The 27438-nt window shown below is 35.1% G+C and overlaps 6 protein-coding genes across 8 annotated transcripts; 2 read left to right on the forward strand and 4 right to left on the reverse strand.

Moving 5' to 3' along the window:
* Nucleotides 1-40: 40 nt before the first annotated feature.
* LOC145209228 (regulator of microtubule dynamics protein 1-like) lies at nucleotides 41-3014 on the reverse strand. The gene is made up of 7 exons (XM_080079501.1): nucleotides 2886-3014; nucleotides 2684-2792; nucleotides 2366-2450; nucleotides 1841-2105; nucleotides 1541-1715; nucleotides 946-1079; nucleotides 41-243 (listed from the first exon to the last, which is right to left on the reverse strand). Exons 1-7 carry the CDS (start codon nucleotides 2943-2945, stop codon nucleotides 196-198), a joined length of 876 nt encoding a protein of 291 aa, XP_079935627.1. The 5' UTR covers nucleotides 2946-3014; the 3' UTR covers nucleotides 41-195.
* LOC145209221 (TELO2-interacting protein 1 homolog) lies at nucleotides 2999-6736 on the reverse strand. The gene is made up of 3 exons (XM_080079493.1): nucleotides 4665-6736; nucleotides 3818-4412; nucleotides 2999-3625 (listed from the first exon to the last, which is right to left on the reverse strand). Exons 1-3 carry the CDS (start codon nucleotides 6728-6730, stop codon nucleotides 3107-3109), a joined length of 3180 nt encoding a protein of 1059 aa, XP_079935619.1. The 5' UTR covers nucleotides 6731-6736; the 3' UTR covers nucleotides 2999-3106.
* A 57-nt stretch (nucleotides 6737-6793) lies between these two features.
* LOC145209225 (cyclin-L2-like) lies at nucleotides 6794-8476 on the reverse strand. The gene has a single exon (XM_080079497.1). The coding sequence runs from the start codon at nucleotides 8428-8430 to the stop codon at nucleotides 7090-7092; it is 1341 nt and encodes a 446-aa protein (XP_079935623.1). The 5' UTR covers nucleotides 8431-8476; the 3' UTR covers nucleotides 6794-7089.
* Nucleotides 8477-11533: 3057 nt separating this feature from the next.
* On the forward strand, nucleotides 11534-14471 carry LOC145209224 (aprataxin and PNK-like factor). Of its 2 annotated transcripts, XR_013855033.1 has the most exons (4): nucleotides 11534-12869; nucleotides 13217-13362; nucleotides 13759-14049; nucleotides 14199-14471. XR_013855033.1 is itself a non-coding variant. In XM_080079496.1 (3 exons), exons 1-3 carry the CDS (start codon nucleotides 11632-11634, stop codon nucleotides 13932-13934), a joined length of 1560 nt encoding a protein of 519 aa, XP_079935622.1. In that variant the 5' UTR covers nucleotides 11534-11631; the 3' UTR covers nucleotides 13935-14471. The 2 variants fall into 2 exon arrangements, 1 of the variants encoding a protein (XP_079935622.1); XM_080079496.1 differs by having other exon boundaries at nucleotides 13759-14471.
* A 10-nt stretch (nucleotides 14472-14481) lies between these two features.
* Nucleotides 14482-18060, forward strand: LOC145209226 (galactose-3-O-sulfotransferase 3-like). Its single transcript, XM_080079498.1, has 3 exons — nucleotides 14482-14612; nucleotides 14972-15427; nucleotides 16303-18060. Exons 1-3 carry the CDS (start codon nucleotides 14485-14487, stop codon nucleotides 16928-16930), a joined length of 1212 nt encoding a protein of 403 aa, XP_079935624.1. The 5' UTR covers nucleotides 14482-14484; the 3' UTR covers nucleotides 16931-18060.
* Nucleotides 18008-27105, reverse strand: LOC145209222 (phosphoenolpyruvate carboxykinase, cytosolic [GTP]-like). Of its 2 annotated transcripts, none has more exons than XM_080079494.1 (12): nucleotides 26988-27105; nucleotides 22631-22754; nucleotides 22285-22424; nucleotides 21728-21912; nucleotides 21463-21666; nucleotides 21207-21394; nucleotides 20674-20941; nucleotides 20433-20546; nucleotides 20152-20289; nucleotides 19863-19958; nucleotides 19552-19691; nucleotides 18008-19261 (listed from the first exon to the last, which is right to left on the reverse strand). In XM_080079494.1, the coding sequence occupies exons 1-12, from the start codon at nucleotides 27020-27022 to the stop codon at nucleotides 18944-18946; spliced, it is 1950 nt and encodes a 649-aa protein (XP_079935620.1). In that variant the 5' UTR covers nucleotides 27023-27105; the 3' UTR covers nucleotides 18008-18943. The 2 variants fall into 2 exon arrangements, with proteins under 2 accessions (XP_079935620.1, XP_079935621.1); XM_080079495.1 differs by lacking the exon at nucleotides 26988-27105 and adding an exon at nucleotides 23839-23910.
* Between the last annotated feature and the right edge of the window lie 333 nt (nucleotides 27106-27438).

A 27438-nucleotide genomic window follows, 5' to 3' on the forward strand; every position in this document is an offset into this window, starting at 1 on the left:
TCAGTTTTCTTTCTTCGTTTACAAAGGGCAACAAGAGCTGAACAGTCTTGCACAATTTATTTGTTGGTTATAATTTTCAAAACAAACGGACAATACAAGTTTTGCCCATATTGTAACGCTCTTCTTCCACCAAAACGATTTCCACAAACCAGTTGTAAAAAGTTTTGCTCGGTAACTTGGATTGAAACAAGATTATCACTTTCCAATAACTTCTTTTAGCAGTTCTTCCGCTTCCTTTTTAGCCTACAAAAATTAAAATATTTCACGATACTTTTACTTGCAGAATGGATAAAATACCCATCCAAACATTTTTGGTTGAAATGTAACTGAATATTTTTTTGAAAACGTATGCATAATTCGTTTGTTAAATCCTTTACATGTCGGCATACGCTCTGCTTGTGCCATTACTAACAATTGTTGACTAATAGTTGTACTATGTAGCAACAGGAAGAAAAAGGATAAAACAGTACGGCTTACAATCGACTTAAATACGTATATCTAAATAAAAAATAAATGAAAATTATTCCACAATGCTTTTTAAATAAATTAATGACCAAGCCCGTCAAAGAAATGTAGTACGTTTTGATCTTTGCCCAATACAATCATTTCTAGTTTAGTGCAGTGGTCGGCAACCGCCGGGCCTCGGCCCGGTGCCGGTCCGGTAGGAGTTCGTTACCGGACCGTATATTTTTCAGTGTAAATGCTTTAAATCATTTTCCGCGTGCCTCCCGGGGATATAACACTAATTTACGCGTTTTTATTGCTAAATAATTTGTACTTAAAATTTCACTTTTAAAAACGAAAGGTTGCTGACCCCAGGTTTAGCACACACAGAAATTAACGCTAAATTTTCAAAAGATGTTGTATTATCAGTAATTAGTTTTGGCAGGTTTACCTTTGATAAGCACACAAACCCTTATTCAGACTTCAACAAACCAATTTTACCTGTTCATCTTCAGCTGTAACTATTGGATAGTGTATAGTTCGATCAAAAAATAACATTGCCCGTTTCTTGTCATTCATTTTCATGTAGGTTTTGCCAAGCATTAGGAGATTAATGCTGTAAAAATTTGGATCCACTGTAATGTAGAGAAAACATTTGTTAACCAAACTTTAGGGTGGTTTACAGCGAATTTCAGTCAGAAACTGTTTGATGATATGTTCACATAAAAATTATCCTTTCCTACAAGTTTGCAAATAAAAAGTGCTTGTGAAAGAGTACATATGACTGGCCCAGCTGCACCCCTTACCAAGAGCCAGATTGCTAAATTTTGAGTCAAGACAGATTCAGGAAAACTACTATAAATATACATAAATGCCGACAATGTGGCTGCTGGGGTCTAAGCTGTACGAAAAGGTTTATAGCTCACAGAAATAGACTGAAAGTACAAAATATTGTCTGACAGTATTAGTGTAATGATCTCTAACATTGTAAACTTCTTAAACATTTTGCACTTTTGGGGTTTTAATATGCAATACTCAAAAGAGTAATCATACATTTACTCCAGAAGTGTATGTCATATATTTTTCTTTTCGTTACCTCTTTCAGCTTGCATGAAATACTCTGCAGCTTCAGGGAATGTGGATGTAGGTGGAGTCCCAAATATAAAACTAGCAATGGTCCTTTGCCATCCAGGCATATCAGCAAACACAAAACACCACATACCAAGACAATGTAAAGTTGTTGCATCTTTTGGATTCAGTTCACTTGCTCGCTACAAACAAACTATGCAATTTAGGTTTCATATTACTACAGTTTGAGGTTAAAGTAAAAGCATTTATATAACCACACCACAATCATTATATGCATACAATTGTAGTTCAACAGTATGTGCCTTACCTGCAAGTGATCTCGAATTATAAAAGCATTGGAAATTTTGATCTTTGTTCCTTCATAGTCACCAACATCCCCAATAGTAATTGCATACCACTTATGTGAAGCAAAGTTATAATCATCTGCTTCTAACGCCTTTTTAGCAAATTCAAATGCTTCATAAACAAGTGCTTTCTTTTCATCCTTTGATATGTCAACTACTTTAAGTGCAAGATCACGAGCTGCACGACAGATTCTCCACAAAATTTCAGCATCTGATGTGATTTCATACCTGTAATAAAACAAGTACACATGAATCGGGCTAATCACATAACTAATTTGTCTAGCTTTCTGTGTAATATCCTTGATTAAGTATATCGGCTGATTTTCTTTACAAATGTGTTTCATGGACCCATGTATTGCAATAGGCGATAAAATGAACCAGAATTGTCCTTCTACTTAAAGCTTACCAGAAAAAAGGTTGTGATAAATTTGGACGATTTTGTACAGATTTTTTTGGTAATCAAGCACTATATTACAGATTAAGCTTACTGCTTTAAATGTTGATAGAGCTCTCTTGGGTGAAGATTGCTGTTGTACATTCGATCAGCTTCTTCAATAATTAGCTTGTTGTTAACTGAAATAAAAAACAGAAATATGTTCGGACCACATTCACCAAGGTGTAAAAAAATAGTTTATAGAACCATACATAATCAAAAACATCATAAGTTGCATAAATTACATATTCACACAGTTCTGAGATTCCTAGCTTTAATTCCACCAACTACTTGCTTTTTAAAAAAATATATCAGGCTGTCAATGCTTAGTAGTAAAACAAAAGAGGAGAATAACATTTATTTGGTGTCCAACCTTTTTGTTTTAGTTGTTGGCATGTTACTGGGTGGACACATCCTTTGTAGATTGCAAAAGCAGATGATGATAACAATGCAAATTTGGTGGAATGTTGCACATAACTTCTCTGTAAAATGCAACCTTTTAAATTAATTGTTGCATCTACTGTAATAAAGTTATGCAATTTATTAAAAAATGTAGGAAATAAAACAAAAATCACCTTAAAAATTGGTGCATTTGCTATACATCGTAAAAAACGAAAAAACTTTGCTGATGTCATGTAGAATTAGCACCAATAATCATGCATATGAGTATATTGCACATTAAAACACGTTCCTGCAAAATAATATTGAGCTTCATTCACAAAATCATTTATGTGAAGACATCATGAAACAGAGTTCAATTTCAGCTTAAAACATTTGAGAACAAAGTCAACGCAATTTATTTGCAAATCTCAATTAAAAGCTTCATGTTTTTTGCAAACATATTTTCCGAGTCAGAAGTCCCAGAAACATGCACTATCTTTAGGGAGTGTAAATGATTTGGTTCAAAGACAGTTTGAATTGAATAAATATCAGTGAGAAAAAACCACACGGCATCAGAATCAATTTTGATTAAATATCGAAAAAATGTCACAGCTGCATCTTGTAAATCCTGCATGCAATCCGCACTTAAATATAGATAAGTCGCAGATAATGTTTTTTGAAAGTCCTCAAAATTAATCCTAACAACTTGTAAAATTGTTCCAAGCTTTTCTAGCACATTTCTGATCAGTTTGAACAACGCAGAATGTTTGTACACTTGTTTTGAACTGGGAATAAGAGCAGAGCTTGGGTGTGGTGCATTGGATTTAAGAAATTGAAGAAGTTTATGCAGAACATCTTTAGTAAATCGCCGCTGAATAAAATCCCCTGCAGTTGAAGCCATTATGCACACAACATCAAATGCTTTGCTGATAATCTAGCAACAAAACAGCTTTCTGTTAGTTTGCTATGAAAATATGACACCAGTTTACCAGCAAAAGTATGCACTTTAAAAAGTAAAGAAAAAAACAAACACTAAAGGCAAAATAATAAACACGAAAAATTCTAGATTAAACAAGTCATTCATATTGAAAGCCCTAAAAAAGCAGAATATATATCTCCAATTAACCTGTAACTCAGGATCTATGAATCTTGCCAATAGAGGGGACCACAGCTGATGGACCAATGGCAACAAGATATTTTCTTCCCCAGACAATGCCTTTAACCCCTCAACAACAATTTCCATAACCACCAGGCGTACTTTGGGACTTTTATTTGCCATCAGGTGGCAGCAACGCTTCAGCACTTGCTCAATCATCTTAAAATGAGCTTCAACTTTAGGTTCTGCATCAGTTTCAAGATTTTTGTCATTTTCAGTAATTGGGGTTTCATCATCAGTGTCTTCTGTTTCGCCCAAAGTGTCCGTAGCAATTTCACTATTTTTATGAAAATTCAACACAAATTCTTTTAAATAGTTTTCGCTTTTACAACTTGAATTATCTTTGTTAACATCATCCTGAAGTCCCTTGTAGTTTTTCTTTAGATCAAACCACTTTGTGGTGGACTGAACAATGGTTAGAAGTACTGGCAGAAAAGAGGATAAGTGTTGGTTGTAACTGTGACAAAGATCGAGCGTGTCAAGGATTTCAGATATTGTGTCACGAATAAGTGGAAAGATTGTGTTATCACTGTGCTGTAGCATTGCATGGATAACTGATGGACACCTGCAACAACATGCATGGTTTCTTTTAATGGCTCATTAAAAATACTAAGCAACATTTGACCATATTATTATTTTTTTATTCAACTTAATTTATATTTCCCCATTCCCTCAGAAAAACTTTTTTGGAAGGCAAACAATATACCATGACCACCAAACTGCTAATTGCAAAGTAGTTGACAAAAACATCCCGGTTAAATGGCCCAGAAACTGATTGTCATACACAAAGCATTTTAATAACTTAGTTACCACTTACTTGGGAAATAAGCTGAGGTGCCGCAGCTGAACAGAAATTGTGCTTACAAGATAATCAGCATTGTTGTTTAGGAGATTTGGAAGATTGCCGTAGTCACAATATTTCGACATGGAATGCAAAGTTTTGACTGCACAACTTGCCACCATTGAATTTTCATCATTAACTTTTTCTAAAACTGGGTACAATGCTAGCATCAGTTTTGTCCGAAAATCAAGGCAAAGGACTTCACTAAAAGCAGCCAAGGCCTCCAAATGCAAGCAAGCTAACAGTACATTTGATTGGATGTGTTTTAAAGCAATACTTCTAGTTTGATTGTGCGGCAAAACAGCTTTGCTGTGTGAGCGCATGTTGTGCTGAGTAAACTGGTAATCAGAATCGTAACTAGTTACTAGGTACCAGTTTTCATTGGCACAGTATAGATCTAACAAACCATCAATATGATGTGAAATAGAGACCTTATCTTCCAATTTAATGGTTCCGAAAAGCACTTCTTTGGCAAGAAAGACTGACTGCTGACATAAACTTTCATGGGCATATGACTCAATGAGAAAATCCATAATGACATCAATCTTGCCATACAGACCTAATAACTGACAAATGTCAATCAGCATTTTTGCAATATTTTGGTCACTAAAGTGTAAAAAAACTTTTTTGAATTGCCAATTTGACAGCTGACCTTGGAAAAATAGTGTTTGGATTCCTTCATCAGCATCTAAAACCATACAAATATCATCATTGTTCATTGATGCCGAAGTATCTAGTTCAAAACAGAACATCAAGGCTTTTAAAAGCTTGTTGAAGTGTGATGAGGATTGAAAAATAATGGTTAGGTTGTGTTTAAGTGCCCATAGGTATCCAAACAAAAGCTGCAAGTGTTTTAATTTTTCACCATCAGATGCTTTACGTAAGATCTTTGGAAGCGAACTGCAGTGGTCAAAAAGCATGCCAACTATAATGTCATGTGTATCACTGTCTAAAGAGCCACCAAATTTATTTACAACCTCATTACTTTTTTCAGAAACAGAAGGCTGACTGTCATGTAAAAGCTGCAAGGCTCCCTTTAAGAGAGTTGCTATGGAAGCTTTTAAAGATATTGCACAACAATTTTGCAATATAGTTTCACAAAATTTTACCAACTCTAGCCTAACAGATAAATTAGGATTCTGGGCCACAGACAGAATTCTTTGTAGAACCACTTCTACTTTAGCTGCCACACTTGTTTGCCATTTTGCATTACGTTTTACTTTCAGGGATAGCAGCTTTGGACTAATTTCCTCTTCACACAGCCCATCCAAGCGAGCAATCAAGTTGGGGTCAGATGCCATAGAAATTGAATGGTCCCCTAAAACTTGTGTTAAAAGAGTAGACGTGACAATCAGGGCAGTGCATTTGACTGCATGACCATGTTTCACATTACTTAAAATCACTTTTGAAAGTGATGAAAGCATTCCTGGTAAAAAAGATGCCAGACAATCACCACATAAAAGCAGAAAAATGTCTTGCTCTGCTTCTGGCAATGTTTTAAAGTAATGTGGCTGACAAAATTTACACAAAACTGACATTGCTGCAATTTTCAGAGCCCTATTTTCTTCTTGTACAGCTAATGACAGAGATAAAGTTACCAAATGACCAAGTAATGGAAAATTATGCACAAAATATGCTCTTTTCCATAAACTAGCTGCAGAATGACTAATTAGCTTATCAAGGCATTTCATGATTGCAAGTTTAAGGTCTTCACTTCCATCAGACAAAATTGATCCATTTTTTACAACAGATATTGACAATAACAAGGTTTTTAACACATCTTGGTAAACCGTCCAATTGGTAACAACAACTTTGTTTAAAATACATTCCATACACTTTGCAGCTGTAATTGCAACATCTTCCTTGACAAGCCCCTTTTGAAGCACCACCCTCAATGGAAATAGCAAATATTCATGAAAATCTTGTACACTATGAATATTACAACCTTCAACATGTTTTTGTAATTCTTGAATTGATTTTTGATTTGGATTTTTGCTGATTTCAATGCACAGCGGTCTCAAAGTGGCAAAAAGTTCATTCATTTTAGATTAAAGTCAGCATACCTTTAAGATCCTAAACAAATTTTACCTACAGAATACAAAAACCTGAAAAAAACAAGACCAAATCTGCACAATATTTCGAAGGCACGGATTGACATAAAATAACATTTGGTATTAATTTAATTTGCCACAATTAAACCAAGCAATTTTAATTTAAACCAACCAATTTGAAATATTAGATACAATCAAAACCTGTGTGAAGTTTTGGTAAATGATAACAACCAAACGATATTAACAGGCACACATAATGACACAAAAATAACAGTTTGCTATGACAGCCTGTCAAATTAATTGTCACAGAATTGCAAAAACAATGCACTTTCTATATCAGTTGAACAGTGTTACATGTGCTTATGTTTTCCATGTTTTTTATGATGACTTTTTGATTTATGTTCCCTTTCTGCGGAAAGGCTTCTTTCTTGTCTACTTTTCTTACTACTGCTGCCGCTTTCACTGCGATGATGAAACTCACTTCTTTTTCCACTTCTGCGATGTTTGCTTGATGTTCGACTGTTCTCATCAGATGTACTATATGACTTTGGCAGGTCATCATCCTCATGTTTTCCACTGCGAGACCGACTGTATCTTCCTGGCGAACGTTGCTTGGAAGACATGTCATACTTGGAACGACTGGGTATTGATGCACTTCGAATGTGCTTCTCTGCTGATGACCTTTCACCTTTCCTCTCACGTCTTTTTTCAGATTCATTTTCACCAACAGAGGCTGAACCTTTGGATTCCTTTTCCGAAGGTGGTTCTTTTTTGCTTTTTTCTGTTGATGAAACTTCAGCAGTAGCATCCCCTGGTGCAGTGACAGCATTTGATTCCCTGAGTTTGTTTTTTTCCTCTTGTAAATGCTTTCGGCAAGCCTCAACTTTGGCATCAAGTTCTTCTATGGTGTTCTTTTTGTGATGGTACACCTGCAGAAGGTGTTTGCAAATCTGCTGAATTTCATCTTCAGTTGCATTGAAAAGGTAAAACCAGTGAGGTTTGCTTGGCAATGCAACTTTTAGGACTCTTGCAGCAAGGTAAATACATGCACATGCAATGGTTTCTGGTGTGTATCTTACAAAAACCGTACTGCGAAGGGAATCATTCATGTAGTTCCAAGCTGTCTGTACAAGGTCTTGGTTGCTTTCCATTTCAAGAACTTGCAGATAAACAACAATGATTTTATGTGGATGCTTCACATGCACGCAAAAGCCAAGCTCTTTCAAAAGACGGCGCTCTAAGCGAATTATATTGTTCTTTAGTGTGATGTAGTGATGGTCAAGTTGCATGGGTGCTGGGTTAGAGTTTTGTTTCCTCTGTTTTAGGTAATGAAATACATTTATAACATCTCGAATCCGCCTGGGGGCTTCCTCTACCTTTGATGCTAACCAGATACATGCCATTGCTGCTTCTTCCATCCTGGTTTTTACAAATGATTTCGCAAAGTAAAATCGTTGAAAAAGTACTTGTGCTGTTGCCATAGCAACCTGTGGTACTCTTAGCATGATACCAGCAATTTGAAGTGATTCACATCCCCAAAGTCTTAGATCTTCCTCTGAGCGTACATCCATGCCGTCTTTCATAGAAGGTGTTTCTTCTAACTTGTCTGCAGGAAACAGGCAGTTTTCCAATGTAAGCTGGACTCCAGCATAATCCTGTTTAGCATCAGTAGCGTCTGCAGTTTTCTCCATTTTTACAATACTTAGCTGTGGTAAAAAAGTGCAATTAACCTTTAGTTTGTTGTATATAATCTAATCTTTTTTTGGAAATCCAACAAATTGCATGAGCACCAAAAATCAAATTTTTTTTTAACAAAATAGTTTGATCAAATGAACTTAACACATGGATTTCTTTTTCGTCAACCTTAGGTCACTGATTTTTAACCTGGGTGGCGCTGCACTTCAGGGTACCTCAAAGATATTTGTACTTAATTTTTAAAATTTAAATTCATTTGTTTTAAGCCTGATGATTGCAGTTGAGACACACAATTGTATTAGGTTAATTGACTAAGTGTGTACTTGACTCAAGTTCATGAAAAACATTAAGTCGTTTGTCCTTGAGACTTTATATCTCAAGATAATTTGTCGCTACCAACCACATTTACATCTTAGAAAAACAGATGCACCATGCTCCATATTGAGAATAATAGAATATGGATTATGTAACGATAGACCTACCATATTTTTATCACCAAAAAGGAGGACACATTCCCCACAAAGAATATTAACACTTACTTGTATGTGCAAAGAAAATAAAGGCACAAGATATTTGATGAATTTTACACAGTCAATTATTATGATCCAATTTGGATAAAGTTTAACTTACTATACATTATTATTTTCAATTAACAATGACCATAACTCACAAAGGGAGGACATTTGGGCATTTTTATTGTCCTTGGAGGACAACTTGCTTTTCATTAAAAAGGAGGACTTTTCGTTAAAAAGGAGGACATGTCCTCCAAATAGAGGACATATGGTAGGCCTCTGTCAGATTGGAAAGAATGGCCTGCAATAGAGCAAAACTGAAGATTCGTAGTATTTATTTTGTTGTTCTTTTTGTCAGATAAGTGTTGCAGGGCAGTCGTTACATACAAGTTGCGTTAATCATTAAATCCCCCTGTCAATCAAAGTCTATCAATCCGCACAGAAAATTGTAATTCCGCGCAATTATTTTGACGAAAATAATATCCTCCGCTCATAAAAAAACTTTCCAATCTGGGGCATATGTAACAATAAGGTTTTCGGCTTTTCACAAAACATTGCGGGAGTTGTCATTTTAACACAGGGTCTTTTTAAAACAAAAATTTTTGATTATAGGCATATACTTAAATAATTATTCAGCAATATGAATGTCACCTTCTTTTAAAAAAAACTTTTACACGATATTAAAACAAGTGGTTGGGGAGATGCGGGACCATTGGGCATGAAGGACCTTTGGGCCATCATGCGTTTCTCTCAAACTGGTCGCTGTAGCGAGTTCTCATTAATGCGTTAAAGTACTTGTGTTGCAATAGTTTTAAAGCTGTAACAACAAGAAGGTCAGTCACTTACAGAAGAAACTGTGAGCATAACTAAGTTTTCGTAGCTTGAAAGTAAATATTTTGCTCCTTTACATTTTTGCAATTTCTTTGTAAGAGAAAGCTAGTTAAAACACAAAGTTTGCAGGACATTAGTTAGTTAGTTGTAGCGTTAGATGAGCATTAGTATTTCTTAAGTTGATCTGCGTAACGTAGTTCAGTCAGATAAGTTCGTAATGGCGGCAATACAGGACCATTGAGCCAGTTGTTCACAGGACCATTGGGCATGGTCCAAAGGTTCTTTGACTTTACACCTTAATAGCGTTAATACATGCGTTGTGCTTGTGGGTTTTAAGTATGAATTTTTGTGTTAGGCCTATGTATTTATGTTGCATATTAAACTGTCAAAAACCTTTACACAAATGAATTGTTATATTAATAGAGTCTGATATTAGTCTAGTAAATCATATAAAAAAATAAACAAAGAAAAGTATAGACATTATACTGACTCTAGCTTGAGAAAAGCTGTTCTAGAGGTTTTGGATAAAAAATGTACCACCCGAGAAGCCGCTTTCAGCAACAACATTCCTCGTGCAACTTTGCAAAGATACACCAAAGAGGCGAAATCTACAGCAACCCTTAACTTAAGCAGTTATGACTTGTGAACTGTGATTTCTTGTATTTATGGGCCTACAAAGCTATTGATGCTGGTTGTATTTCTTTCTTTTGATTAATATTAGATTTCTTTTTCAATAAAATCGTTCTACTTTCAAACACAACACTTAATAAGCTCCCTCATACGTGGTTTAATGGTCCAATATCACATGAAAATACTGGCCCAAAGGTCCTTTATGCGAGGCTCAATGGTCCCCAAGGGTAAGGACCTTTGAGCCATATTTTTTGTAATTTTTAAAACGGAATATCTTGCCAACTCATTTCCAAATAAGAAAGTTATGCCCTTGTGTAAGTGTGTTAAAACGTGTAGTATTAGTACAGGTGTTCAATGGCAATTTTTCTTTCGAACTCAAAGAAATAGTCATGAAAAACTGAATTTTGGCCCAATGGTCCCGCATCTCCCCTAAGTTCTGTTGTAACATGACATTGGTTCAAATCAGAACACATCATAATTAATAATCTTAACAATGTAATGATAACGTCTTAAACTGCATAACCGGAAAGTTCCTTCCTTCATTCCAATTCAATCGAGAACCACTACCACATTCGTCTTAGCATACTAGAACCACTACCACAATCGTCCACAGCTCCGCACACAGCATTTACCAGTGCAGTTACCACACAGTTGCAATCCACTAGGTGGGGAATTTTTTTTCGTACAAATACAAATCTTGCGTATCGACATAAAGAACTATTGCAAAAGGACGATCAAAAATGTTCAGTTTGCGTTCGCAAAGCGCATTTTAAGCAGAAAACAAAATACAAAATATAATTATAGAACACTTTTTTTGAATATTGACACAAAACATACCTACAAAAGTAAAACAAAGGCAAAATTAATTGCAAATAACTGCTTTATTGTGTTTTTAAGTGAGACTTTACCTTTAAAATATAGTAAACACTGCTCATCTCCTTTTACAATTTCACACAGAGATCAGTGATTTCTATACCATTTCAATTTGTTATTGTTTTGATAAGTCGGTTGCGAAATGCCGTCTACGTAACGTAAGTGGTTTAGCTTTTGATGTTTCTAAGGTTGATACAAATAAAAGATATCTTGTTTTGTTAAATATGTTCGCAATACATTTACAAAAAGCAGTGACTTCTCATTTTATAATTTCAACCAGACATTTTTAGTTAATTTGTTTTGTTTAGTTTTCGATGTAATTTGGGCATTAATTTCTGTGTACTATTTTAAATGGATCTGTCCAAATTTGTTCTCACAAGGGTGGACAGCACGTCAAATCAACAAATAAGTATCGAAAATGATGAAACATTACTTGGCCGGGGAAGTTTTCTTGCTGTAAGCGACAAAAAAGTATCAAGAAAGCATGCAATTTTGTCTTTTAAAGAAGGCATTGTTAACCTAAAATCAATTCATGTCAACCCATGCTTTGTCAAACTAAAAAGTGGCAAACAGCTGATCTTAAAAAATGGTGGATCGATTGACTTATGTACCGGGGATAAGTTTTCACTGTTGCAAGATAAATATAGTTTTTGTGTTGATATTGAGCCAACGGTTAAAGATGTTGCAACTCCACAATTGTCACCAGAAAAGGCTACTGAGAATGGACTCAAAGTTGAAAACTTGGATGATGATATTGTGTCTTGCACAGAAAAAACTTGCCAAACGTCACTTGCCGATGAGAATTGTGCAAGTATTGAACAAGTGAAACCAAAATTGGTTAAGATATTTCCTTCGTCACATTCTAATAGTTCTAGTTTATCACCGAATAAGAAAAGGAAGCTCCCTGCATGGATGACTTCACCAGGAAACAGTAACAACAAAAAAGCGTCACCTGCAAAAAAATTCAAGTCAAATAAAATTACCAGTGAAGAAATTTCTTATCATAACGAATTAATGGAGGAGGAAACTAATGCCAAACCTCAAACACACGGCCCACTAAACAATTCCAATTCATCTGATGAGAAACCACCAAGTTTTAGTTCCAGAGACCCAGATAATTCAAATTTGAATGTTTCATTCTGTGCTGCTGAACATAACCCTTTAAAACCTACACAAAAAGACAGTTTTATTTCAGAGCAAGTACCATCGAACAATGAAAACACAGAATCAAACCTTTCAAAAACTTCCATTAATAAAGATATACTTGAAAGTGATTGCTCTGAATCAGACAAAGATTATAACATTTCAATTAAAAGTATCATTGACGAAGCCAAAGACATATCTGCAGGAAGTCATGACATTTTAGAACAACTTTCAAATTCTTCAAATATTCCAACAAATCCATCACGAGAATCATGTGCATATGGACACTCATGTTACCGTAGAAACCCCACACATTTTCAGGAGTTTAGTCATCCAGGAGATGCAGATTATGTGTCTCCACCAAACTCGGATGTCAGTGATGATGGAGATTCAAGGCCAGAATGTGAATATGGATTGCAGTGTTATCGCAAAAATCCAATTCATAGGTAACCCACTAAGTAGTTTTACTCTTTTGTGTTTTGTTAAAACAACAAATAAATATATGTTGCATGCTGCCAGTTTTGTAATGAGTAAAATATTAGTGGGGTAGCTTTAGCACTCAAGCTGGTAGTGACCACTATTTTATGAAGTATGTATTTTAAAAAGCATCAAAAATAAGAATTTAAGATGGCTGATTTTAAGTGATAATCGTAAGAATGTGTGAAAAAATTGATTCCCTCAATTTTACCTTACCAGAATGATTTAAAAAAATATTGGTTAATGATTAAAATAGTTTTAAAAAAGGTCAAAAGCAATAACCAGAGATAATATTTTTTTTGGCTAATTTTGTTAGGCGGCAGTTCAAGCATTCGCGACGCGTAACACCAAAAAGAGCAACTACGAGAAAAACAAAGAGGAGGGATGATGATGATGATAGTGATGAAGATGATTATGATCTGGAAGACAGTTTTATTTGTGATGATGAAACATCCGAAGAAGGTTAGTAATGCATTTGTCACTGCAACAGTGTTTTTGCAAGACAAAATGCAGTTAAAGTAGAATCAGTTTTGCCTTATTCACATATTAATCTCATAAAAAATACTTTACAGTTATAAATAGTAAGCTTTCCGTACACCTAAATTAGTCTGTGTTTTTCGTTTTGAAATGTAACATAAATAATATTGATTTTGCCAATTTAATGGCGTTCTTGGTTTCAAGGAAGACATAAAAAATAAATTAAGTTATTTATAGTAATTTCATTCAAAAAATCTGCTAAACGTTAACCATATGACAGTCAAACCTGGCCAGTTGGCCCTCCTTTGATCCAAGAGAACCAAACTTTATTAAAACTTAAAATTTGGCCAGACAATAATTGTTTTGCGCTTGTTTTTTCAGAAGAACAAAGTATAGATGAAGATTCTGAGTGGAAACCATCTCAGGGTAAAAAGAAAAAGAATTCACAGAATAATGATGGAACTTGCAGTGGAAGTGGGAGTGAAAGTGATGATGTTGATGATTTGGTTGCTGATGCAAAAGATTTTGCAAGAAATAAAAAAATGTGGAAAAGATAATGTTGGTTATTTATGAATACAATATCCTTCATTATTTTTGGAGATGAAGCATTTATCATGATGTAAATCAGTTGTTTTACTTTATTTTGGAAGCCTGGCAACAGTAGTAACCATTGTAAGTCAAATGCCATTTGAGAACTTTTATTTCAATATGCTGTATTTTAGTTGAAGCAAAATTAAATCCTTTTCTTAGTAATATTGAAAAATGTTGTAAAAAGTTTTTTTGAGAGCCTTATCAAAAAACTACATTTTTTGTGCTTTCAGGTGATCAAATTAGGCTTGGTGATAATGTTAATTTGTTTTTAAACATGTTTTAGCAAATGCATGATTTTAGTTACATATTTAACTTGACTTTGCAGTTTTACTACATGTATGTTTTGCTCAGTTGATGATTGTATGATTATGCAATTATTTCTTCAAAACTGGTGAAAATACTTTCGGATACTGTGATTATGTAAAAGTGTAGATTTGTGCCAATTTGTAAACATGGGTGAATTGTAAGTTTTTTATTGACTATTTTAATTTTATTATTTTGCAGCAACCTTTTAGCATGGTAAAAAGATTTAGCTTGTGTAAATTTGAAGCCATTATTCTATTTGCCTTTGGTAGTGGATTATTCATCGGTTCAAGATGGCGAGATATCCTTAGAAGTAGTACCGGGCATGTTGGGGAAATTAGGTTGGTGACTGTACAACTTTCAAACAATTGTTTATTTTCATGAAACAGTTAACCACAGGCATTCTGCAAAAAATAACCTGGTGTTGTAATTGTTATGCTATAAACTGTAGTTTTTGTCTGTGTAGCGTGCAGAAATATGAAATCATTACCTATGAAAGCGAGAAGAAACTAAACAAAATTTTAAAACTAATTTTCTTTTAAATTTGATCAAATGGTAAACTGTGTACATAAAGGATGCTGATTAAGCACAGTTTTGCAAAAAGAAGAAAAATGACCAGCATTGTTCATGTGTTGCACTACATTGCCTATACTTTTCTCCTGTATATTAAGTTTCAGGAACATTTGTTCTGGTTTTTCAGATCGGCAAACATTCATAATGAATACTCCGGAAGACAATCACATTATACCCCAACCTGCTCACCACAACAGAACATATTCTTCCTCAAGACACACAAAACTGCTGGAACGGTAGTTCAAAACATTATTTTAAGATATGCTGACAGGGATAACCTCTTCGTGGGTCTTTCGTCTTTCCCGCGAGATGCAAGATTCCGTTATGCACAAGGTGCTACTTTCAGAACAGAGTTTCTAAAGAAAACTGATCATGAAATTAACATCTTGTGCCATCACATGCGGTACCAGGAAAGAGAAGTTGGAAAGGTTATGCCAGAAAACACAAAGTTTATCACAATTATACGGAATACTGGGCCTATGTTTGAGTCGTACTTCGACTATTTTCATTGGCATAGTCGGCCTTTTGCAAAAGTTACTAATGATTTAAGTGGAATGGAGAACTGGTTGGATAATACGGACAAGTGAGTTTTGAGTTTTTAAAAATTCTCTACTAAAAATGTTTTCCTTTTTTTAATTTTTTCCAGTTTTATTGAAGGTCTTGGAAAATTTTAACTACTGGTTTTTGACGCTATTGTCTGCATTAGTCAGTGTTTCATTATTGTGGTGATTCTCAACTTGTTTCAGGACTTCGACCACGGGCCCTGTAAAAAAAATGTCGTAGATCCAGAGTTGTAAGTCAGGCCGGGTTTGGGCTTGTGTTTCTTAAACAAACGGACCTGAATGTACACTCTGTGTCAGTATTTTTTTGAATAAATTTAACCAGCTAAATTGCCAGTTGCTAGACCTGACCTAATGAAAAACAGCCCTAAAATGCCTTGTTTAAACCAATTGTCTATTGTTGTTGTCCTTGTCTTTCTTGAAGCTTCAATGTATATGTCTGTCAATCAAATTTTCAAGCCTAAATGGGCTTTTCTAAAACAATTTGGTTCGGGCTGGGTTTCGGGCTTGTACTTTTGGGTTCGGCCTTCAATTGTAGGCTTGTTTCCGACTCTGTTTCTGGGAAAATAAATCATGCACAACAAGCGTTTAGGCTTGGAATTCATTTCTTTAAACCAAATTTCAAGAAGCGACATAAAGTTATGGACAGCCAACATTCAGTAGATAATGTGCAACTATCCTCAGTTTATAACAAATGATACAAATGACGTCTTGTGGACCACTCAAAAAGTCATCACCAAAGGTTCATGGACCACTAGTTAAGAACCACTGCATTATTGCGAAGGTTTTAAATGGTGCCAGTCACATTTATGTTTAGAAATTTTTTTGTTAATAAAACTGTAAGCAAAACAACCTTTTTTAAGATAGAAATCTAACAGGAGTCAATTATCTGTTACAGATATTTCAATGGTCCGCGAAGTGGGAGTTTTTGGTGGTTTGGAAAAAATGGCCTGGCCTATGACCTTGGCTTTGACAATATGCAAGATGATGAAAAATATATCCTAATGACAATACAGAAAATGGAAGAAACATATGATTTAGTGATGATAACAGATTACTTTGAGATGTCACTCATCCTTCTGAAGGAACTGCTCTGCCTTAAAATGGAAGATATTACTTTTTTAGATTTGAACGCAAGACTGAATAAAACTTACAATATTACGCCCAAACTTGACAGCAAAATCCACAATTGGAACAAACTGGATGCAGCTATTTTTGAGCATTTTAACAGGACATTTTGGAAAAAAGTAAAAACTTTTGGTGAAAAACGCATGGAAAGTCAAGTCAAAAAGCTGCGAGAAATGAACGCTGCTTTGCGGAAGGAATGTATAATTGGGGACTCGGCTGTAGTAAACTCTGAAGTTAAAAATCCACAGTTCAGGGTGTTTAACCCCAAAGGAGTAAAAATGGCTGCATACAACCTTAAACCAGAGGCATTTAAAAATAAACAATGTAGCGATATGGTTAAACCAGAAATGGAGTGGTTTAGATATTTACTATCCAAGCAGTTTAAAAATAAAAAGTAAATGAGGTAATGTACTGTTGTAGTCAATATTTTTTAAGTGTGCATATGGTTTTATTGTACTCAGTAAAAACTTTTTTTCTATTATTTATCATTTTGTGTACTTGTTTTTACCTAAATATCAGTATTTCTTATAATTGTTTTTTTGTTGATGGATGATTGACCTTGTGTTTATGGCAAAATTTGTCCACAACATTGTTGTTTACTGTACCCTATGGTAACAAATTTTTAATTTTGCGCTATCAGTGTTGTAATCACTGAGGTATGTTAAGGTTTGGGTTTTTAGGCAACTCCGTCTTAGTTTAGTCATAGAAATATTTGATTTCGTAGTGCAATAATCAGTTTTCTTTATGAAATAGGCATATTTTACTCAAACTGATTTACTACATTGGACATAAGTAAGTAAAACCACAATACCAAACTTGCCTAAAAAGACATACTACAGTTAAAAATGTCTGTTAACCCTATCACATGTTTTTGGCCAAATCGTTCAACAATATTTTGTGTCAAACTGCCTTATTTATTTATGTTGCTACCATACTGCACCCTATTTATAAGCGTTTTTAAGGATTTTGACAAAATGAAGTACATTCTTTAAATAACATAAGTCAACTTTGACATCGGTGAATGTTTTAGCTTTTGTGGTTCTTGTACTTTTTAAACAATGTGACCCACTCATTTGACAAATCAAATTTTCAGCATACTTTTCTACTGCACCATGTATTGACTTTTTACCACTGTGAAATCATATTGGATAAAAATCTTTATCTGCAGTGTTTGACATAGTTTACATTGGGAAGTCTTTGTTGTGTGTTTTTTATTTACAAAAGCATGACACTTGATCACATATGTATAACATTTTGGCATTAAGTAACTGTTATGTTGCACAAAATTCCAATATTATTGCCCAATTCTTAGCTGTGCTCTCACCTAATGCAGTTGTTTATTGTGACAAAGACCCTTTAAATTGTTCCGAGTTTTTTCTGCTGCCAAGTAACAGCTTGTGGTGTATACATCGCAAACTGTGAGTAATGTTACTACTGAAATCTTGACTTGCATCTACCAACTACTTTGCACAGTATAGTATGTGAGAATCTCTGTAATGTGAAAATCGCAATAGAAAAACAAAATCTGTTTTCATGAACTGTTAAATAACAAACAGTCAGAACGGTGATAAAAGTATACAATCTGTGGTTGTTATAGAATCACATAAACAACAGCGAAAACAAATTATTGCGACCACATGTGGAACTATGTTACTAGTTATGTCATGAGAAATAGACAAAGCACAGAATAGAAAACACTGACAAAATATGCAGAGCTTCCCAAATATATTATGAAACACACCACATATAAGCAGTGACTACCAACAATAAAAATATTTTTGGGAAAATACCATTTCATTCCCACAGGTATTAGGTAAGAAATATGAAAAAAAAAGTTTTAATGGATTTTGACACCATTTGAGGTTTTAAGAGGAAATCATTACATTGTAAGTGTTTTGTATCACCACATGTAAATTTACTTGTACACTTCCAAGGTTTGATAGTTTTAAAGTCAATCACAGCAGATTTAAAAAGTTAGCTGAATCTGACTGCATAAAACTTTTCCAAATTTTCTTCCAAGGCTTCAAATGTTGTAGTCAGAAACAATTTATGCTTTGTGACACTTGAAATTGTAGCTGGAACACCAGATACAAAACATTTTGGGTGATATATCAAAAAATAGAGAATAAGAAAATTATGCAGCCATTTCAATAGCGAAAAATTAAGTTATACCTTCAATCAAACAAAGACCACAGCAATCTCAGCAAAAACTTAACAACAACAACACATCTGTGCAAGCTCCATCAGCAGTGTTAAAATAAACAGGTGGCTCTAAAATGGTGAGATGGACTAGGTTTGGATTCCTTGACCAGTTTACCATTTTAGAGGAACCATCTAAACATCAATTGCAGGTCATTAGGTTTTGCAGTGATGTAAGTGAAAGTGCCGATTAAGCAGAAACAGTGGTTGCTTTACATATCTGACACTCTCTGTTCCAGACTGTCCAATTCATCAGCAATTTTCTGCGGCAAATCGACATTGACTTGCTCATCAAAATACTTTCGTATCGATGAGACCTCATCCATCCAGAAGTCTTTTGGAAGGTCAAATAGTCCTTTCATGTCGACATTTTCCTTGAGGCCATCAAGGTTAAGGGAGTCTTTTGTAGGAATGAAACCAACAGCGGATTTTTTTGCAATATCTTCTTGTCCATTGGTTCGCTTGAAAATCCATTCAAGTACTCGAGAGTTTTCACCAAAGCCCGGCCACATAAATTTGCCATCAGCTCCCTGTTAAAAAATGAAAAAATGTGTTTATTTATGTAATATCACAGCCCAAATATTGGTAAATTGCCCATAATCATGTATGTGCTTAAACATGCCAACTTTAAAATTTAAATTTTTGTTTTTATTTTTTTGTAAACAAAATTTGTTGCTAAGTGTTTTGGAAAATACTGGTCTAATAATAAAACTATTAATAATTAATTTATGTTTTAGGATGCAAGACACAACTCCAGTAGCTTTTAATAGAGAGTTAACTACTTCACTTTCATATTTGTTACATGTTTTTAAAAACTTACCTTTCTAAACCAGTTCACATGGAATATTCTTGGCATATCCCGTCCAGGTTTGTTCAAGCTCAGCCAATGGTCAAGATATTTGCCAAAGTTGTATCCGAAGAATGGGCGCATTGCAAAAGGATCGTGCATAATCACTTTGCCTAACAATTAAAATAATAATTACATAGAGTATAGAATGTAATGCAAAAGGAAACTTATTTTTCAACAAATTTGTATTATACCACAACAATATATAACCAAGAAGTATTTTAAACTTACATGTAAACTTTATTATGTTTCAAATAAACCCGCCAAAGTTTCAAAATCATTACCTTTGTGTTCAGCAGCTGCTGTTGCTTCTGATCTCATACCAGCACCAATAAACACACCATGTTGCCAGTCAAATGATTCATACACCAGAGGGACACCTGAAAAAGTATTCAAAGTTGTGGTTAGAAAACTACTATGAACATACATATTTGTAGTTTGGTATACTAGTGTTTCAAAACACTGCAACTTAGTTATAGTAAAATTCTACACACTTTAACAATTAAAATTATATGACACAGATATTTCAAAACGAGTAAATCCCAAACAAATATTTCTGAATTTAATACATACCTTGGGGTCTTCTGCCCCCAAATATGATGGCTGAAATTGGGACACCATCGTCTCGTTCCCAGTCAGGGTCAATTGTGGGACACTGTGATGCAGGGGCACAAAATCTGGAGTTTGGATGAGCAGCTGGTTCTTTGGAGTCTAGAAAAAATGGATTCCAAAGGTAATTTATATAAAGGGGTGAGAGCAGTATATTTGCAATTTTCTAAAATGGTTAAATTGAGGAATATGCAGAATTACAGTTTTAAAAACAGATTGTGACTACTATTTAAAAATGATTGTACCTGGAGTCCATGGTTTGTTTTTCCATGATGTAATACTGACACCTGGTGGTGGAAGTTCGTCCATCCCTTCCCAATAAACTCCACCATCGGATGTCTCGGCAACATTTGTGAAAACTGAAATAAGTTACAATTAACCCTTTAATAGAAAACAAATTTACCCTGTGGTCTTAACAAAAATGAAGAAAAATTAGAAGCTTGTTTAAATAAGACCAAAAATTTGTCATAAACAATGAAAACCAACCTGTGTTAGACATGCATGCTTTTAATGCATTTGGATTTGTCTTCATTGAAGTTCCAGGAGCGACTCCAAAGAATCCGTTTTCAGGGTTAATTGCTCTAAGTTTTCCATTTGAGTCAAATTTCATCCATGCAATGTCGTCACCAACACACTCTACTTTCCATCCAGGCAAAGTTGGTTCCATCATTGCCAGGTTCGTCTTGCCACACGCACTGGGAAAGGCTGCAGCAATGTATTTCTTGACACCTTGTGGGTTTGTAATGCCTAGAATCTGAAATAATAATAAAAACGTTACTTAATTCTCGAAGTATAAAATACAGGCATGTCCATTTTTGTTAGAATGATCTCAGAATAGGAAAACAGCAAATTTGAGGGACATATTCTTGATCAACTGTTATTTATTTGTCTCAAATAATAAAAAAAATCAAGTGACTAATCATTGTATTGCAGAACTTTACTATAAGTGTAACCGATTCAGGCACTTTTACTTAAAAAAAAAGATAACAAAACAATATGTTGCAAGTCTTATGTCTCACCAGCATATGTTCAGCAAGCCAGCCCTCTCGTTTAGCAATTGTTGAACCAATTCTAAGAGCAAAGCACTTTTTGCCGAGGAGGGAGTTTCCACCATAACCGCTGCCATATGACATGATTTCCATTTTGTCAGGAATATGTGACACAAGAACACGTTCTGGATCACAAGGCCAGTTCTCAACAAGTTGCTCTGCAAAAGATGATGTTTTGTTCTTTAGTCTGTAAGACATTCTAATCATAAAGAAGCAAAACACTTACTTTTTGTGGGTAAAGGACAGCCAACAGAATGGAGACACTTAACATAATTTCCACCTCCAATAAGGTCAAAAACCGTTGGGGTTATGCGGGTCATCACTCTCATGCTAACAACAACATATCTGGAATCTGTCAATTGGATTCCATTTTTGGAGATGGTTCCACCAACTGGACCCATACTAAAGGGGATGACGTACATGGTTCTACCTGCAAATACAAAACATCTGTTGTTTGATTTTGTATTTGATAAGAAGAATTAGTAACATACCTTTCATACAGCCAGGGTATCTTTCACCCATTGCTTTGTACAGTGCTGCAGGGGCCATCCATTGCCCTAGCAAACCTTTAATGCTTTCTTTCGGGGTTGGAATTGTCTCACTTTTCGTTTCAGTAGCAATTACTGTTTTGCTCTCAACTCTTGCCACATCCTTTGGATCAGTTCTTGCATACCAGCTGAACATATAAATCATGTTTAATAATTTTCAAAGAAAACTTAACTTTTGGAGAATTTTTAGGCCCCCCAGTAACAAGTGTTTTATCTGTGATCTTTGAGACCAGACAAGTTTTAAAAAGGCGGGGTTTTGTGACTTACAACAACCATATTATTTAGCTAGCAAATGCATTCATGTCAGTTTGCACACAAGAGGAAGGGAGATTGCAGGATTTGCATTGATCTGACACTGGAAGTTGTGCACAAACACGACGACAAAATTGGGTGTGGTTGATTAAAAGCTTTCACTTGTTCTTAACTGATTTTTTTTTTTTTTTTTTCTCTACTATAAGTTTACCTTGCGTGCAAAAGGCCCTTGTAAAAATCTCACTTACCAGTTGTCATACTTCGTCAATGGTTTAATTTCTCCATCTTTATGCATTTCCTGCAAAAACTTTTTGTTCTCAGCCTCGGATCCATCACAAATGTGAAGCCCTTCTGGTTGACATAATTCATATTTTTCAATGATGTAACTCTGCAAGATTAAGAAAATTGTTAAATAATTCAGTTTTGTTACATATATAGAAATTTCCTTGTCAGCAAGTCTCTATTCAATAACTCACAGTAATTTGTTTCCTAAATTTACAAGCATAATTTGTCACTCAACAATAGTGTATTGCGCATTTTTAAATGATGTTTAATTGGGCTAGCTAGGATGTTTTTTTGGTTGAACATCATTACCTTTATATCAGTTGGAAGTTTTTCAAAGTTTCCATGAACAACATTAATTTGTCTTTCTTGTTGATTTCCAGCATATACAGATGAAGCTTTTGAAGATATTCGATGAATAAAAAGAGGATTGGGCCTAAGAAAAAAAAACGGCTTGATAAGTCTACAATCATAATTACATTTTTTAATTGTTTTAATGATTAATTTCTTATTTGTGTGTTTAAAAAAATTAGTGATCACAAAAATTGTCCGGATACTTTAAAAAACTGCTTTATTATTTCCAACACCATGTGAAAATGTTGCAGTTTTAACCACTGTTTATGTAACCTACAAGACACATGTGAAACATTTTTATTGTTGCAAACTGGCCAAGCAATGCACAAAGCAATTAGACCTGCAGACACATCCAGAACCCTTGAGAACGTCTGGGGTCAGTCAAAAAGCAATCAAATAACCATAAGCGCTCAGCCAATCAAAAAACTCATTTGCATATGAAATCAATAACAACGTGTATGTATGTATGTATGAAATGAGTCAGAACGCAACAACGGCCTAAATCGGTAAAATCATTTGAAATACAATGATCACTTATTTCGTGGCGTCACTTGGTGTATGTCGTGGCGCCCTCACCGAAATGTAAAGTCATGTTATTACGTCATCTGATTTGTGATTTCCGACAAAGGGTTTACGTATGTGCCGCGTTTGTGCCGAAGATAGAACAACAACCTTTTAAAGAGAAAATCACACAAGCAAAAATTACCCGACGCGTCAACGTTAAATGTCTAAGGTTCGTTTGTTAATTCGTTGTTGGCGCACAGAAAATCGAATAAATGCCACTAAATCCACTTTTAAAGCTTTTTTAACGATGCCAGTTTTAACAATTTTAAACACCAATACATAAATACAAGGAAGTTTATAACACACCGTATGCGTCTCGCCGTTATAGGGCACCACTGTTAACCTACGAGTCCAAGAAAAAAACTACACAACGTAAAGTAGTAACGTTATAACCATTAGGATTTTCTTGAACAACTGAACTTTAAGTCGCTTCGGGTAGAACGCAGCTCTGTCCTTTGTTTTCGTACGACGTTATCGTAATACGTTCCCGTGTGTTATATTTAACAACTTAACGTAAACATATTAAACATTACAAATTTCACTAAAACCAAGTGCCGTTTTACTGCGAGGCAAAACATCTTACAAAACTAAAAAACACTTACTTTATTTCTCCCATTGTGCTTGCTCAATCAAATACACGAACCACAAAATATTCAGATCAAGAAACTTATTTGAAACAGCCAACTCGTAAATTGGACATAGAGAAATGATAGCAGGGTGTTTCGATGCTGGGTTATAAATGCCCCGTACCATGACGCGGCGTTACGTCACGACAAAAACACGGTTGCGAAATCGCGTCTAACTTTTTCGCACTAACATCGCGTGATCACGGCAAAGAGCACTGGCCTTTTGATTTGTATTTTACCTTGAAAAAACGCTGGGTCTGTACTGTAAGTTATTAGCCACAACGGGCTCAAAAAGCTTGCCGTTCTTTTAAAACGAAACGTTTACGAACTCTTTTCTGTGGGATATAGGTTTGGTTAAATTACCCATGCATACAGCACTGTTTATAAAATGCCTCAGTTTGTTTATGTAAGACTTGCTTGATTAAATACACACAGGAATTTCTCTTACCTACGTATGGGAAACACTAATACATCATAGCAACGCGTAATTTACGTCGATATTCGGAAGTGCCGTTCACCTGAGTGTATCTGCTAGGTAGCCTGTGATATGCGGGATTTTTTGAGAAAACGAGACGAATCAGGGGCATTAAAGTGGGATGTGTATAACGTACTAGTTCAACATCAAGTACCCAATAGTCATTCAAAGCAGTATAAATGGCATAAAACCTTCTGCCATATCGATTACCTAAAAACAGGTCTTTTCGCTACCGTTCAAAACAAAGGTTTCGCAAAAATGGGGTTTGTGCTTTCACTGGACGACTAGGGCTTTGTACGATTAAAAACTGCCATGTAGTTGTTAGAAAGCTGAAGTATAAACAATTTTACCCAATTTCAAATAACGAAGCTTGCCAACACATCACAGAGAGTAAAATTGCAAGTCATTTAAATCCTAAAACAGTTCCGCTATTTTTTGACATACAATGACGCCTCAAAACAGCTGAAAATACGTCATTTTCACGCAAGAACAGGCTTGACTAGTTAAAGGTCTGACACACCCCCAAAAGAACACCAAAATTTCACAAAAACACGCTGAGTTTTACGATAGGCTGGAAAGAGCTCCGCCTCCAAACCGGCAACAACGCCCCTTTAAGTCACAAAGCCACATCGAGCCGCCATTGGTCGAGCGCGGGGGCACGTCTTGAGCGAACGACCGACGAGTTTTGATGACTAGATAAACCGGAATTTGGTTCTGTTGGCATTTATTTGATCCTGTATTTAGGCGAAATGAAGGGACATTAACATTCGAAACACTGACAATGTTCTTAAAAAAACGGTTTCATTTATAAGTCAGAACAGTCAGATTCGGAGTTACACGTATTTTCCTTTAAAGCATTACTTAATAATAAACGTTAGTTTAGATAAGTTTTCCTAAACTTTATCACCCCAAGGACCCATGTATCTTCCAATACTGGCCCTATTCTAACAAGAAGAGAGACAAAACATAACAAAACTAAATTTGAGGAATAAGCTAAATTTATCTTTAATAATTTAATGGTTAAATTATATTGTAAAAAATATAACAATTATTTCAAAACATATGCAATAGTATCACAACTAAAAGGCGTTTTCGTAACGCTTAGTTAATCCACCTTTTCGCGAGCCAACCGTGTAGTCCAATTCAGCTAATTGTAGCAAAACAAACCGCATTTCATACGTGCAATGTGTCCAGTGACCATTTACCAAACACTATCACTAACAAGGAATATTTACAACGACCGTTGTGAATACGTGCTGTCCACACATGCGCTGTAACTGAAGCCGGCGACATCTAAATAAATCGAATGTTCTTGAACAACGTTACGTGACCAACGCTCACGTGACTGTGGGGCCCAACCGCGATTCCCACGTACATATTATTTTGTTTACCAGCAGTGCTAAACTTAGGTTGTGCAACGTGCTATCATCACGATGTACCACAAAATGCAACGCAGGGTTATTAGAAATAACATCAACGTGTTTGTTCGTCTGATTTTTTGTATCCAAGCAATTTTAATCCAGTAATGATTTCTTTTAAAAAATTGTGCCACCTGGTTAGATAGCTGTTGGCTTTGTCATGTGTAAAATGGTAACAACAACACTAAATATCAACTTTTAAAAATCCGTGAAGGCCGAAATGCTCACATACATTATGTTTAGAATTACGACATACGACACATTTTCAAGGACCGAGTGGAAATTTACAACAAAGTCCGTGCGAGTTGCGACACACTGCAGAGAATTTTGTCCCGGCTTTTTCGTTGGTTTAACGAGCGGCTGTTAATTTCCACAACGCCGGCAAGGAAATTGCGCAATTTCGTCACGTAGTCAGTCCAAGCAACTCTTAAGCTTGTGACAATTGTGTGTTTAATAAATCAACTGAAGTATACAGATACTTTACTAAAAAAATCAGTTTAAAAGCAAATTGTGCTGTAGCTTACTTCAAAGCAATAGCTCAAGGTATAAAAATCACCATGGTCAATGTTAAACCTGCTTTTCAGACGTTTAAAATAACAAGATCGCATTATTTTATGACGCAACATGTCACGGGCAAAACGCCGGCTCGCAAACAAAGACCGATCACGCTGTGCACCGAAGTGAAACACCTGAGCCGTGATTGGTTGAAAATTAAGGCGTGGGGCGTAACAGTATTGGATTTCGCAATCTCGGTCAGTGAAAGGTTAAAAATGATGCCCTTGCTTTTGAAAAAGGTGAAATGACCAGTAGGGCCGGTTTAGTTCATAACTTTCAATGTGCTTTTTATAAATTCTCCCCAAATGCAAATCTGTACCAAAAAAAATAATTAAACTTATATTACGAGATGTTTTAAACTTGTAAAATTGAAACATAATAGTAAACTGGTTGCTATTTAGTTCAGTTTAGCAAAAATGGAAACAAGAAATTACCTGGACTTAAAAAACTTCGTAAGAACTGACCACAACAAAAAATGATTAATTATGCACAGAGTACATGGAAAATGATGCAGTTACTTCCTGTATTTCAAGCATCAACAACACAACCAACCAAGTTACATTAACATGATATAGATTGTCACAAAAAATATGATTAAAATGTTTACTTGTTTTGTGCAGTTATGTAATTTAAAACAATACACATTAAAAAGAGTAACAAATCTTAACCAGACTTACCTTCTAAAAACCAGAAGTATGGATAGAGGTGCCATCGTTCAGCCCTGAGTTGGCAATCAATAAAATTTTAAACAAACAAAAAATGAATGAAACTAATTATCTAAAGTTACCTAGATAGATATCTGAGCAAAAAAACAAAATATTTATTTGAAACTTGCCACTTATTTAGTAATCAATTATAAAAACACATGCACAAAAATCATTTTGTATATTCAGCAACCTGCATTTAGGGATTTGTAGCAATTTAGCCAGCAGCCATGCTTGGCATCATGAACTGCTGACTATTGCAAAAACGTAGGCATCTTTCACTTTTTGTATGTAGACATAGCCATAAGGCAAATATTTGGCAAGTACATAACAAGTAAAAATTGCACCCAACGCTTGTGCAATGTAGTACCTCGAATTGTACTTGTTTGAATTACTGTTCAACTACATGTTAGGTACTTCAAAA

This window comes from Phallusia mammillata, chromosome 1 (assembly GCF_965637545.1).
Source record: "Phallusia mammillata chromosome 1, kaPhaMamm4.hap1.1, whole genome shotgun sequence".
Taxonomy (NCBI): Eukaryota; Metazoa; Chordata; class Ascidiacea; order Phlebobranchia; family Ascidiidae; genus Phallusia; species Phallusia mammillata.